Below are 14,432 nucleotides of genomic sequence, written 5' to 3' on the forward strand. Positions count from 1 at the left end.
TAATTAGTAAAACACTATCACAGTAATTATCGGTCGATATAAAAACTCTAATAAAATCACACTTAATACCATGGGTACAGTATTGTCATAATGACACTTTGACATTTTTATACATGATTCTGTTAATTGATGTTAATATATTTAATTCTAATCCTGAAAATTTGTTATACCATAAGAAATGGTCCCAGTTAGGCTCAATTTATCTGACCAACCCTCTCACTACTGGTTTGGTTAGTTCACTGACCATTATTATTTAGTATGTCAAGATGTTAGTACAGTAGATATGCAAAGCTGTAAATCTGTAAGAAAACAACAATTGGCTCATTGCTCCCAAATGCTGTGGGCACCGAAACGGCCGTCGAGGATCGTTAAGATGACTGCTTAAATGATGAGTATTCGCCTGTTTGGGTGTCATGTCACTATGTTATGCATTTGAGCATTGAGATGTCCTAGCTAGGACCAATAAATCTGCTTTAAAATCCGGATCCGGATGGTGCTGGTGTTCTCTGTCATCGACAGGGATGTGCGGAATATATACATATATATATATATATATATATATATATATATATATATATATATATATATAATTTTTTTTTTTTATTCTGTGAATTTTATTAGATTGCAGGTGTGTACATGGGATTTGTGACAACCGCAGTGGGAGTCGTGGAGTTTGCCAGGGAGGCCGCTGCAAAGAAGGTTACATTGGAGAATTTTGTGACCAACGATCAGAGCCTTGTGGGCTAATGAATGTGACACAATATTGTCATTTGAATGCAGTTTGTGTATCCGCGGGTAACATCACAAGGTAATGTCTGATTTATATGACAATTTATAAAGGTGGCGTTTCATTACAACAAATGTTTAACCTGTTACAGCGTAACTACAATTTCTGGACAGGGCATCTGGCTGGGGTTTCAGCCAGATGCCTATGTTTTCAGTGGCTATTTAGTTCCTGTCTGCAGTGCATGATCTACCACTAGATGAATTATACAGCCACTTAGAGCACCCATATTTCAGAGGCAGCTAACACAGTGAAAGAGTGACATCATATAATTCATTTAGTGTTGTTATTTTCCCTGTGGCATCCAAGCACTTGGCTAACCAGGCACCTTGGTCATTTATGCTAAGCACCCCTTGTATCCCCTTTGGAAATGGATTGCATTTGATTATTTAATTATGAGTGTGCTATGCGCTTGTAGGCTAGAAGTTGCTCTGCACTGTGACATACAGATGAAGCCAACCCCTGCCAGCGGCCGGTTCACGCGCCCCGCCACCTCCCCGCTGTCGCCGCCGGTCCCCCTTGTCATCCCTCCCCCCGAACCCTTCCCATCTCCCTGAAGCGGAGACGGGCAGGGAGACCGTGCCAAGCCTCCGTGGAGAGGATCTGGCGGGCACCGGCAATGAACAATGGCGTATCCATCTGTACTGTACAACTTTCCCACCTGTAGGAGTAATGCAGCACTATTCTTCTACAAGAAAGTCACTCAGCAGCTACAGTATGCTGACATTTTTTTTACTGACAATCTGTTATGCTATCATCAGTAAAATGGGAGGTTTTTAGAAGTTTGCCTGAAACAACAAATGCCATCTCCAGGTGGCACTTGTTCTTGGAGCCCCATTCCTTCCTAAGATTCTGGGGAGGCAAAAAGGGTTGTAAGCGGATGCCTCCACCACCTCCTCATTGTTTGAGCTGGTCACTTTATATGTGAAATAGGTACTTATATGTTAGTCCGGCACGCGGCTACGCTACGCTGAGAACGTAGCTTGGCTACGTTCTCAGCGTAGCCATTTCCCGGCTTGGGATTCAGCGGGCGGGCAGTGGTCAGCGGGCAGTGAGCAGCAGGCAGTGGGCGGAAGGGGGGGGGACATTATACTTATCATCCACGATATCCCCTCCGGCACTCGGCTCCCCGCAACGCGGCCGCCATGACAGTCCTCCCCGGAGACACTATTAGTGTAGTCACCGCTGGGAGAGCATCACATGGTTTCCCTGCTCCCCCAGCGGTGACTACGCTAATAGCGGACCCGGAGAGAACTGTCATGGCGGCCGCGATGCGGGGAGCCGAGTGACAGAGGCGCCGGGGACATCGTGGATGGTAAGTATAATGCACACTACACACACACACACACACACACACACTACACACTACACACACACACACAACACCCACACAAACAATCATATCCACACTACACACACACACACAACACCCACTAACACAATCACATGGCCACTATCCACGTCATACCCCCAGTGTCCACGTGGACGTGGAGTTAATTTTAGAGGTACTTATATGTTAGTTGGGCGCCCGTTACGTAGTTTGCGTAGTAGTGTATTGAGAATACCAATACACCACTATGCTGGCTACGTAAACTAGGAAACTTAGGCAAATCCATGTCATACCCCCAGTGTCCACGTGGGCATGGAGTTAACTTTAGAAAGTGTGGCGAGCGCAGCGAGCCACCGAGCCTGAAGCGTGGCGAGCGGACTCATTATGGTACTTATATGTTAGTCGGGCACCCGGCTACGCTACGCTGAGAACGTAGCTTGGCTTCGTTTGCTCGCTGCGCTCGCCACACTTTCTAAAATTAACTCCACGCCCACGTGGACACTGGGGGTATGATGTGGATAGTGGCCATATGATCCTTTATGTATTAGCTGGGCTCCAGTTACTTAATTTGCGTAACTTACGTCATTTGCGTAAGTTACGTAGTTTACGTAGCCAGCATAGTGGTGTATTGGTATTCTCAATACACCACTACGCAAACTACGTAACGGGCACCCAACTAACATATAAGTACCATGAAATAATATAAAAAATGAGAAAAGTAACAATAAATACATTTTATGGGAGCATTTAAGCAGGGAAAAAGTGCATTTATATGCATTTATATTAAACATTTCAAATCACTCTGCTAAAAGAATAATACAATTTAAATAATTTGAACTATTCTTTTGGAGGAATCGGATAGAGCAGTCCCATAACAAAATAATGGAATCTATATGCGTGTACAGTATGTAGTTTTTATTATTTTACAAAATATTAAAAGGGATTTGAAATGTTAGTGGAATAATAATCTCTAAAGTAATTCTACAGTTCAGTATAATAAAACTAATACGTTTAGATCAGCTACAATGGTATCATTTGTAAGATGCAAAAGGAACATATTATCATGAGCATAAGATATTGGGCCTAATTTGGACCTGTTTGCAGGTCAGAGCCACAACCCGCCCCCGTGCGCGTGCCACCGGCATCCCCTTACTAGCATGCAAGGGGATGTGTACGAGAACAGATCTCCTTGCATGCGGACGAAGAGGAGAGAGATTTTTCTCCCCTTCGGAAATAAAAGTCAGTCTAAACTGATTTTTTATTTATGCCGCCAATTGCGGGGCAGACGCTGATGTCATGTGACATAAGCCGCCCACCCCAAGCAGGCAATGCCATGCCTGCATTCCCAGCGAATGCCCAGTGTTTTCATGCTGGTTTCAGTGTGATCCCATACCTTCAGCTCCTGAGGAAGGAGTGGGATCACACCGAAACACATTGAGCCGCAGCAATATCCAGCAATTGACAGAATTGACCAGCAATATCCACTAACCATCTAGGAGTGTCCTTTACCGACATCCACAAAAGATACAGGCATTGGCGAGGAATCCTTGATAATTAATGGACAATACTGTCAGACTCTGACCTCCATAGGAAAACTGGACGCCTTCTGGGAAATTGAAAAGAACTTGATATCATCTACCTAAGTACTATTCCCTTTTCCATTTACCAAACCTCAATAACTGCTACATGAATTACCGTATATGCACTGGCTCCCCATAATATCTATTGAAAGTTCACTGGCACACTCAAGATTGGGAACGGTATACGGTTACTTGGTCTACAACAACTAGGTCGACATGGGTCTAGGTCGACATGGGTCTAGGTTGACAGGGTCATTAGGTCGACACAAGCATTATGTCGACATGTGCAAGGTCGACAATTAAAAAGGTCGACATGGGGTTTTTCACTGTTTTTTGAGCCGACATGTCAGGTGATATTTCATGCCCTACCATCCACTAGGGAGTGGGGGGAGAATAAAATAGTGTGCCGAGCGTAGTGAGCCATGCGAGGGGACGCGGTGCACTTTAACCTGTGTCCATGTCGACATTCGGGTCAAAAACAGTGAAAAAACCCATGTCGACCTAGACCCATGTCGACATTGTTGCATGTCGACCTAGTGGTGTCGACCCAATGCTTGTCGACCTAGTTGTTGTAGACCAAAGGATCCACACCCATTGGAACAGTGTTTTCCTTATTTAATATTTTTTTTCTTTTTAAATGTGTTTTATTGTTCATGTGTACATACACCATTGTTAACATCATAATACTTGATGTTAAATATTTGTATATAGATGAATACAGTTTTCAGTTGAGTTTCTCAGGGAAACCTAGCACTGTTCTAGCCCTTGTGTTATTGTACAAAAATTGTCCATTTACTGCATGGCTATGGGCTCATTTTAGACCGGATTGTAATGCAAATTCTATTCTCTAATGGGCAAAACCATGTGCACTGCAGGTGGGACAGATGTAACATGTCCAGAGAGAGTTAGATTTGGGGAGAGTTATTTTGTTTCTGTGCAGCATTTTTGTGCTGTGCGATGTTATGTGCGCGGGAGCATGCATCGCATTGCAACCGTTAGTTGCACCGTGTATTGGCACCATAAGGATGGATTCAGTATGAAATCCCGGTAGTCGGAATCCTGAAGGTCAAAATACCAATGCTGTAATCCCGACCGCCGCAATGCCAACACTTTCTCCCTCTATGGGTGTCCACAACACCCATAGAGGGAGAATAAAATAGTGTGGTGAGCATAGCGAGGCAGCGAGCCCGCAAGGGGGGGGGGGATCCACGGCCTTCCCTTGTCGGCATTACGGCGGTCGGGATTCCGGCATCGATATTTCGACCGTCGGGATTCCGATCGCCGGGATTCCGACTACCGGGATTTCATACTGAATCCATTCTTATGGTGCCCATACATGGTGCAATTAGCGGTTGCAATGCGATGCATGCTCCCGCCCACATAACATCACACAGCACAAAAATGTATGTGCTGTCTGTACTGAATTAGAGTGCACTGCATCTTGTTCAAATGGCACAGTACTTTAGCACATCGGATACATTTTGAACTAGATGCGATGTGATCTAGTTTAAAACGCACGGTGTGCATCGCACTGTGTATGGGCACCATAAGTTCTGAAATCTCTGTTTTAAACATATGGACCATTGCCTTCAGTATCTTAAAATCATTATCTGACAAATATTTACATATAATCATATACATAAAGTGGTAAATGTTTACTGATATCTATTATTTTCTTGTTGATGCATGAAAATTTCACTTACTTTTTACTGTCTGGCAGTAATTTTACAGCCTCTTAAGGCCCCCTTACACTTGTTCAACTTATTGTTCAACAAATTGATTTATCCTATGTCAGTGGCGTAGCTAAGTTTTGGGCGCCCCCCCCCGCCGCCGCCCCGCCAAGCACCCCTACCCCCCCCCCCGCCTCGCCGCGCCGCCGCCCATGCAAACCCCCCCCCCCCCCTCAATCCCCCACAGCCTTACCTATCACGCTGGTCCCGGCGGCTCCGTTCTTCTGCTGAGGACCACCACAAAATGGCCGCCCCATACAGCAGACAGTTTCAGAGAACTGTGTGCTATATGGGGGCGGCCATTTTGTGGTGGTCCTCAGCAGAAGAACGGAGCCGCCGGGACCAGCGGGATAGGTAAGTCTGCGGGGGATTGGGGGGGTTTAACTATAGCACCGCAGCCCCCGGCGCCACCGCGCGGTGCTATAGTTACGCCGCTGTCCTATGTGCAGGAGGATCAATCACTTACAATCTCTTGGTTATACCCAATGGCACAGGATTGTGGATTGTGGCCTACACATCAGGCACATAAGATTTTGTGGTACTTATGTAGTATCTGGGCGCCCGATTTAGAAATCGGGTCGGATCGGGCACATCGCATCGCATGCGACCAAATCGTATGCGATGCGATGGTCCCGATTTTTCCATAGGATTCAATGTTAAAATGGTCTGAGTCCATTTTAACATAGAATTGAATGGGAAAAAGGGGTCCTTTTCCTTTCCCCACTATCCAAGTGGGTATAGAGTTGGATATAAACCTGTGGCGAGCGTAGCAAGCCACCGAGCCCGAAGCGTGGCGAGCGTAGCGAGCCCCGCGAGGGGACACAGAATACTTTTTAAAAAATCTGCGGCCCCTCGCGGGGCTCGCTTCGCTCACCACGCTTCGGGCTCAGTGGCTCGCTACGCTCGCCACAGGTTTATATCCAACTCCATGCCCACTTGGATAGTGGGGAAATGAACAGGACCTTGCTTGTTCACATTGAACCCTATGCAAAATCACATCGAATCGCATCGCATGCAATAACGGATGCGATTCGATGCGATTTTGCCGAAAATCGCGTTGAATCGCATCTGATTGTATGCCGTAAGGTAAGACATACAATCAGAAACTCGTTCGCCCAGATACTACATAAGTACCGATTTTGTCAGACAGGCACATCACATTTTGTCAGATAAATTGACTCAATCCACCTGAATTGGGTCAAAGCTCACAAAATCTCACAAGTGTAAGGGGCCCTTTAGCCATGGGTCATATATATATATAAATTATCAACATGAAAATGCCCCTTGATATTGATGTTATCCAACAATGATCATATTGTCTATATTTGCATAATATGAAAGACATGAACTAGCTGGGATTGGGATCTTATATCTCCTGCTCTGGACATGTCTTGCAGCTGTCTGTGTGAGAATGGATATGAAGGGGACGGGACTTTCTGTCAGCCTGTGGATGAATGCAACAGACCAGGCCGAGGGGGGTGTTCAGAGAATGTAAGTAATTGTTACCATATTAGGTAGCTCATTAAATCAGCTAAACCCAAATCAAGATGGATCATATCCTGTGCAGGCCCTTGAAACACACACATTTTGAACAAGGTTCTAGCAATATGTGCATCTCTATTGTAGTCATTTGGTTGACGATTTACACTTGATTTCTGTTTGGCATAGTCAGGCAAGTTACCAGTGATTGATCGCTATTCATAATTTTTTCTTTCAGGCCTTTTGCACCAATGCACCAACAGGGGGTGTCACATGCCAGTGTAATTATGGCTGGGCTGGTGATGGTATTGAATGTTTACCCATAGACAACTGTGCCCTGGAAAACAGAGGAGGCTGTGATATTAATGCAGACTGCATCTTTCTCGAGCCCGGGAAGGTACTGTAACATTGTCTACTGAATATTCTATACAGATATTTGGGTACTTATGTAGTATCTGGACGCCCGATTATCGCATCGCAACCGACCAAATCGCATGCGATGCGATGCGATGGACCCGATTTTTCCATAGGATTCAATGTTAAAATGGACTGAGTATATATATATATATATATATGTATATATATATATATAGCTTGCCAGGGACGGTGGCACTTGGGATAAATAAACACACGAAGACCAGTCTGGTGTAGTCAACGTTTCAATAGGAAACACCTATTTTCATCAGGACATAAAACATACAATAAAACGCTCACCCTTTTATGTGCTCACCGCCCTTCACCACCCAGCGTGTGCGACGTGCGGGCGTCCTCCCGCTACTGCGCTCACACGTGACGTCACCCTGTGTACCGTCACCAATACAATAAGCATCAGCATATGCAGTAGCTGTATAGGAATGGCAACAGTTATAAATATACATACAAAAAGTATCCAACATTACACTGTACAGAAGACCAGAATGAAATACATAAAGATACACATGTTATTATAAAAAGCAATTAAGACCAAGGGTCTCATTTAACCCTTTTGGGCTCAAACTGTCTAAGGTAAAGATCCATTTTGCCTCCCTTTGGAGAAGCAATTTGGATCTATTACCACCCCTGTTTAACGGTGGAATGTGATCTATGATTTTATGTTTTAAAGCCGTAGGTGAATGCCCCATAATGGCATAATGGCGTGCCACGGGCTGTTCGCTAGTACCTTTAAGTACTGCTGCCCTAATTGCCTGTCTGTGTTGCGCCATTCTGACCTTAAATTGACAGTCAGTCTTCCCTACGTAAAACTTATCACAAGGGCAAACCAAAACATAGATAACAAACTAAGTAGAACATGTCAAACGGTAATTGATTTTAAAAGACTGATTTTTAAAGGGATGTTTAATGGTGTCAAACACCCACATGTAGCCACATGTGGTACAACCTGTACATTTAACACATCCTCATCTGGGGGTACCCAGAAAGGTTTTAGCTGTTTCTTTTTCAAAATTGGTCACATCACTGTGTACCAGATAATCCTTCAAATTGCGGCCTCTAGAGTAACTGGTAACCAACCTCTTGTTCGCTAAACCCGGCAACTCCTTGTCAGAAGTGACAATAGGCCAATATGATTTAACGGCCGACCTCGCCACATCACTAGCTGTGTTGTAGCGATTTGGCCAAAAAATACGATTATTGCTTTGTTTCTTGGATTTGCTTTTAAGGGTTTTATGGCGAGGTATTGATAATACCTTCTCTTTAGTGGCAAGCAAAGATCTATAATCATAGCCTCTCTCCACAAATTTAGACATCATTTTATCTAATTGTACCACAAGGTCAATTTCATCGTTACAGATTCGCCTCACCCGCAGCATCTGTGAGTAAGGCAACCCCTTGATAACTGCAGGTGGATGGAAACTGGACGGTGATAGGAGCATATTTCTATCAGTGGTTTTAACAAATAGCGATGTTTTAAGTGCCCCTTGATTAAGAGAGATGCGGATGTCAAGAAAGTCTATCTGTGTGTCAGAAATGGTACAAGTCAATTTGATGGGACTATTACTTAAATTATGACGTTCTATGATTGCAGAAAGGGCATCAGCTGACCCCCTCCATAACAAGATCATATCGTCGATATATCGAGCATAATAAACAATATTTTCAAAGATGGCGGGATCAAAAAAGAAAATTTCATGCTCAACTGCCATCATAAAAGCATTAGCGTACGATGGGGCCACTGAAGACCCCATCGCACACCCAGAGACCTGTAAATAAAACTTCCCATCGTGAAAAAAATAATTTTTGGTCAATACCATTTCTAACAAATCACAGACAAATCTGACGTCAGGCCCTTGGTACTGTGGACTATTGGAGATAAGCATACGAGTAGCAGAAATGCCTTGAGCATGTGGGATGCTTGTGTATAATGCATTTACATCGATGCTGCATAATAAACATCCTGGTGGTATATCAGTTAATTTATCCAAGGCTAACAACAATGAAGTGGTGTCCTTTAAGGTGTACTTAGAACTTTGTACTACAGGTTGCAGATAAACATCTAAATATGCAGATACCGTCTGAAAAATAGACCCCCTGGCAGAAATTATCGGTCTACCAGGGGGACTATCCAAACGTTTGTGTATCTTTGGCAATGTGTACAATAATGGCTTTTTAGGGAAATCACATATCAGTAACTTCTTAATTTTATTGCTGATAATGCCACTATCAACTGCTGCACTAATATACCCATCTAATTCACGTTTGAATGCATTGGTTGGATCTGCTGCTAATAGTTGGTAAGTAGACGTGTCGACCAGTTGACGCTGGATTTCGTTTTTATAATCATTTAAATTTTGAATAACAATCGCGCCGCCTTTGTCGGCAGCGCGTATTACTATATCACGTCTAGCACTCAGAGCAGTTAATGCATCAAATTGTGTTTTATTAAGGTTACGGTGTACAGTTCTTTTATCTTGGTCCACACTGCCAATTGAAGAGTCCATTAGTCTAACAAAAGATTTGATAGACGCATTTGTAGAGGGTGGATCAAAGGACGACTTTGGTGCCAATTTGAACAATTCCGATGGTAATGTCTCGTCAGTTCGTATAGAGGTTTTGGAGCCAAAAAACTCCTGTAGCTTAAGTTGTCTGTTTAATTTAAACTTCTCTGTCTTCCATACGAAAGGATCATGACGTGTGGTTGGTACAAAACTCAACCCTTTTTCTAGGACTTGATACTCTACGGTCGACAGGGTAGTAGACGACAGGTTGAATACTACTTTTTCTGTGTCGGCAGTTTCTTTCCCTTTGAGGCGTTTCCACTGACCCCCTCTGCGGCGACATCTTCTATTCCTGCCCGCTGTGCGCGGGTCTTCACCGCTAAAGGGATAAAGCGGTTTCTCTGTGATCGTTTATTACGTTGATCAGTGTCACTTGCAGAGTTACCTGTTTCATTAGACGAGTCTGTATATTGAGCACGTCTGAAACGGCGTCTGTTCTTAAAGCGCCCGCTGTTTTGTGGATTGCCAGTGAGCCAACTATAGACATTGTGGGGGACATTTACCAAAATGGATTCGTAGAAAAAAGGTGTATTCGTAGGGAGAAATACACCTTTTTTTTACGAATTTGTATTTTCGGGATTTACAATCCCAAAAATACAACAATTCGTATTCCTAAAGATGGAACATTCATATTTGTATTTACAAATACGAATGTCTACACCATCGATAGAATACGACAGAAATCACCATTCAAAAGAATGATGGTTTCTGATTTACTAAGCAGCCGTACTGATAATACAGCTGCTTAGTGGTGTAAAACACCCACGCAAATACGACAGGAAAATAGAACACCATTTTCATGTCGTATTTGCTTTAAGCCTGCACGGATCAGTCAGATCCGTGAAGGCTTCAGTGTAAAAAAATAGAAAAATTAAATAAATAAAAAAAAAAAAAACCGGCGTGGGGTCCCCCCCACAGCCGAAACCAGCACCAGGCTGACAGAGGCTTGAGTCGGTAATTAAAAATCAGGGAACCCGACAAATAGGGGTTCCCTGATTTTTAACAACCAGCCCCAGGCTCCTGCTCTGGGGCTGGTTCCCAAAATACGGGGGACAAAATGAGTAGGGGTCCCCCGTATTTTAAGAACCAGCCCCAGGCAAAACCAGCCAGCAGGGTAATGCCACAGCCGGGGGGAGACTTTTTATGCAAGTCCCCCCAGCCAAAGCATTAACTCTACCGACCAGTCAGCCTGGCCAGGGGCCCTGGGGGAGTGGGGACCCCCCCAATAAAGGGGTCCCCCCCCTCCAGGACTTACCTGACCAGGCTGAAGCCTGGTGCTGTCCTCGATGCCCCTGGGCGGTGGGCATCGAGCTGATAGCGGTGTAAAAAATAGAACAAACTATTGTTTTTTACTGTGGCACTACAAGTGCCAGCAAGCTGGGACTTGGAGTACCACAAGTCCCAGCCTGCTGGGCATTAAAGGGCCCGCTGGGTCTTGTAGTGCCACAGTAAAAAAAATAGTTAAATAAAACACACTGACACCCATTTTAAATAAAAGTTTAATACACACATTACACACATACTGATACTTACCTTTCTTGATCCCGTAGGTAGCCCTGGTCCTGATGTCCTGTGTCGTCCTCCAGGTCCATGTCGGCTGTCTGCGTCGTCCTCCAGGTCCATGTCGATGGTCCGTGTCGTCCTCCAGGTCCATGGCGGTGTCCGGGTCCGAAGAAATCCATGTTGGAGCTGTGGAAGGAAATCCTACTCACCTGGTCCTGCGCTGAAGAAGTCTTCTCTTGATCCGACGTAATCCAGGTAATCTTCACAGCTGTCGGCGCTCCCCGCTGTCTCCGCTGTCTCTGCATCGCGCTGAGGAGAGATGCTGAGATGTTTCATATTCGGCGCCTCTCCTCAGACTGAATTCTATTGGCCGCCTAGCAGGCCAATCAGGAGCCGACTTTCTCGAATTTCTCGAATTCAGTAATAGAATTCAGTCTGAGGAGAGGCGCCGAGTATGAAACATCTCAGCATCTCTCCTCAGCGCGATGCAGAGACAGCGGAGACAGCGGGGAGCGCCGACAGCTGTGAAGATTACCTGGATTACGTCGGATCAAGAGAAGACTTCTTCAGCGCAGGACCAGGTGAGTAGGATTTCCTTCCACAGCTCCAACATGGATTTCTTCGGACCCGGACACCGCCATGGACCTGGAGGACGACACGGACCGTCGACATGGACCTGGAGGACGACGCAGACAGCCGACATGGACCTGGAGGACGACACAGGACATCAGGACCAGGGCTACCTACGGGATCAAGAAAGGTAAGTATCAGTATGTATGTAATGTGTGTATTAAACTTTTATTTAAAATGGGTGTCAGTGTGTTTTATTTAACTATTTTTTTTACTGTGGCACTACAAGACCCAGCGGGCCCTTTAATGCCCAGCAGGCTGGGACTTGTGGTTCTCCAAGTCCCAGCTTGCTGGGGAGGCTTGCTGGCACTTGTAGTGCCACAGTAAAAAACAATAGTTTGTTCTATTTTTTACACCGCTATCAGCTCGATGCCCACCGCCCAGGGGCATCGAGGACAGCACCAGGCTTCAGCCTGGTCAGGTAAGTCCTGGAGGGGGGGGACCCCTTTATTGGAGGGGTCCCCACTCCCCCAGGGCCCCTGGCCAGGCTGACTGGTCGGTAGGGTTAATGCTTTGGCCGGGGGGGACTTGCATAAAAAGTCTCCCCCCGGCTGTGGCATTACCCTGCTGGCTGGTTTTGCCTGGGGCTGGTTCTTAAAATACGGGGGACCCCTACTCATTTTGTCCCCCGTATTTTGGGAACCAGCCCCAGAGCAGGAGCCTGGGGCTGGTTGTTAAAAATCAGGGAACCCCTATTTGTCGGGTTCCCTGATTTTTAATTACCGGCTCCAGCCTCTGTCAGCCTGGTGCTGGTTTCGGCTGTGGGGGGGACCCCACGCCGTTTTTTTATTTATTTATTTAATTTTTTTTTACACCTTGCAGCCTGCACGGATCTGACTGATCCGTGCAGACTGCCTACAAATAATTCGTATTAGCAGCCATATACGGCTGCTAATACGAATTCCTACGACATCGGTGGGTTACAAAGCAGTCGTATATGACTGCTTTGTAACTGATCCTCCGGAACACGACTTTGCATACGACTTAAACAGTCGTATGCAGTCGTAGGGAAAATACCAATACGAAAAACTAGGTTTTTCATATTGGTAAATATCCCCCAGTGTGTCTCATAGTCAGTTTTTACTTTAATAAATTTCTCCTTTTCATATTTGAGAATGTCCCGCTTATAGTTCTCAACTTGTGCTTGGATTTTTGGTTGAGGACAATTCTGAGAAATGGATGGATAAAATCCAAGCACAAGTTGAGAACTATAAGCGGGACATTCTCAAATATAAAAAGGAGAAATTCCTTAAAGTAAAAACTGACTATGAGACACACAATGTCTATAGTTGGCTCACTGGCAATCCACAAAACAGCGGGCGCTTTAAGAACAGACGCCGTTTCAGACATGCTCAATATACAGACTCGTCTAATGAAACAGGTAACTCTGCAAGTGACACTGATCAACGTAATAAACGATCACAGAGAAACCGCTTTATCCCTTTAGCGGTGAAGACCCGCGCACAGCGGGCAGGAATAGAAGATGTCGCCGCAGAGGGGGTCAGTGGAAACGCCTCAAAGGGAAAGAAACTGCCGACACAGAAAAAGTAGTATTCAACCTGTCGTCTACTCCCCTGTCGACCGTAGAGTATCAAGTCCTAGAAAAAGGGTTGAGTTTTGTACCAACCACACGTCATGATCCTTTCGTATGGAAGACAGAGACGTTTAAATTAAACAGACAACTTAAGCTACAGGAGTTTTTTGGCTCCAAAACCTCTATACGAACTGACGAGACATTACCATCGGAATTGTTCAAATTGGCACCAAAGTCGTCCTTTGATCCACCCTCTACAAATGCGTCTATCAAATCTTTTGTTAGACTAATGGACTCTTCAATTGGCAGTGTGGACCAAGATAAAAGAACTGTACACCGTAACCTTAATAAAACACAATTTGATGCATTAACTGCTCTGAGTGCTAGACGTGATATAGTAATACGCGCTGCCGACAAAGGCGGCGCGATTGTTATTCAAAATTTTAATGATTATAAAAACGAAATCCAGCGTCAACTGGTCGACACGTCTACTTACCAACTATTAGCAGCAGATCCAACCAATGCATTCAAACGTGAATTAGATAGGTATATTAGTGCAGCAGTTGATAGTGGCATTATCAGCAATAAAATTAAGAAGTTACTGATATGTGATTTCCCTAAAAAGCCATTATTGTACACATTGCCAAAGATACACAAACGTTTGGATAGTCCCCCTGGTAGACCGATAATTTCTGCCAGGGGGTCTATTTTTCAGACGGTATCTGCATATTTAGATGTTTATCTGCAACCTGTAGTACAAAGTTCTAAGTACACCTTAAAGGACACCACTTCATTGTTGTTAGCCTTGGATAAATTAACTGATATACCACCAGGATGTTTATTATGCAGCATCAATGTAAATGCATTAT

The 14,432-nt window shown here is 44.7% G+C and overlaps 1 protein-coding gene and 1 long non-coding RNA gene across 4 annotated transcripts in view; one reads left to right on the forward strand and one right to left on the reverse strand.

Moving 5' to 3' along the window:
* STAB1 (stabilin 1) overlaps positions 1-14,432 on the forward strand; it is a 367,238-nt gene that overhangs the window by 171,904 nt on the left and 180,902 nt on the right. For all 3 annotated transcript variants that reach the window (XM_083156377.1, XM_083156378.1, XM_083156379.1), the window contains 3 exons: positions 622-808; positions 6,822-6,915; positions 7,142-7,300. In XM_083156377.1, the coding sequence (XP_083012503.1) occupies positions 622-808; positions 6,822-6,915; positions 7,142-7,300 (440 nt within the window). The remainder of the gene's footprint in view (positions 1-621; positions 809-6,821; positions 6,916-7,141; positions 7,301-14,432) is intronic.
* Positions 1-14,432, reverse strand: part of LOC146026055 (uncharacterized) — a 63,560-nt gene that overhangs the window by 28,296 nt on the left and 20,832 nt on the right. The gene's annotated exons all lie outside the window — the stretch shown is intronic.

The sequence above is a fragment of the Crinia signifera genome, chromosome 8 (genome assembly GCF_055691185.1).
Source record: "Crinia signifera chromosome 8, ASM5569118v1, whole genome shotgun sequence".
NCBI classification, from domain to species: domain Eukaryota; kingdom Metazoa; phylum Chordata; class Amphibia; order Anura; family Myobatrachidae; genus Crinia; species Crinia signifera.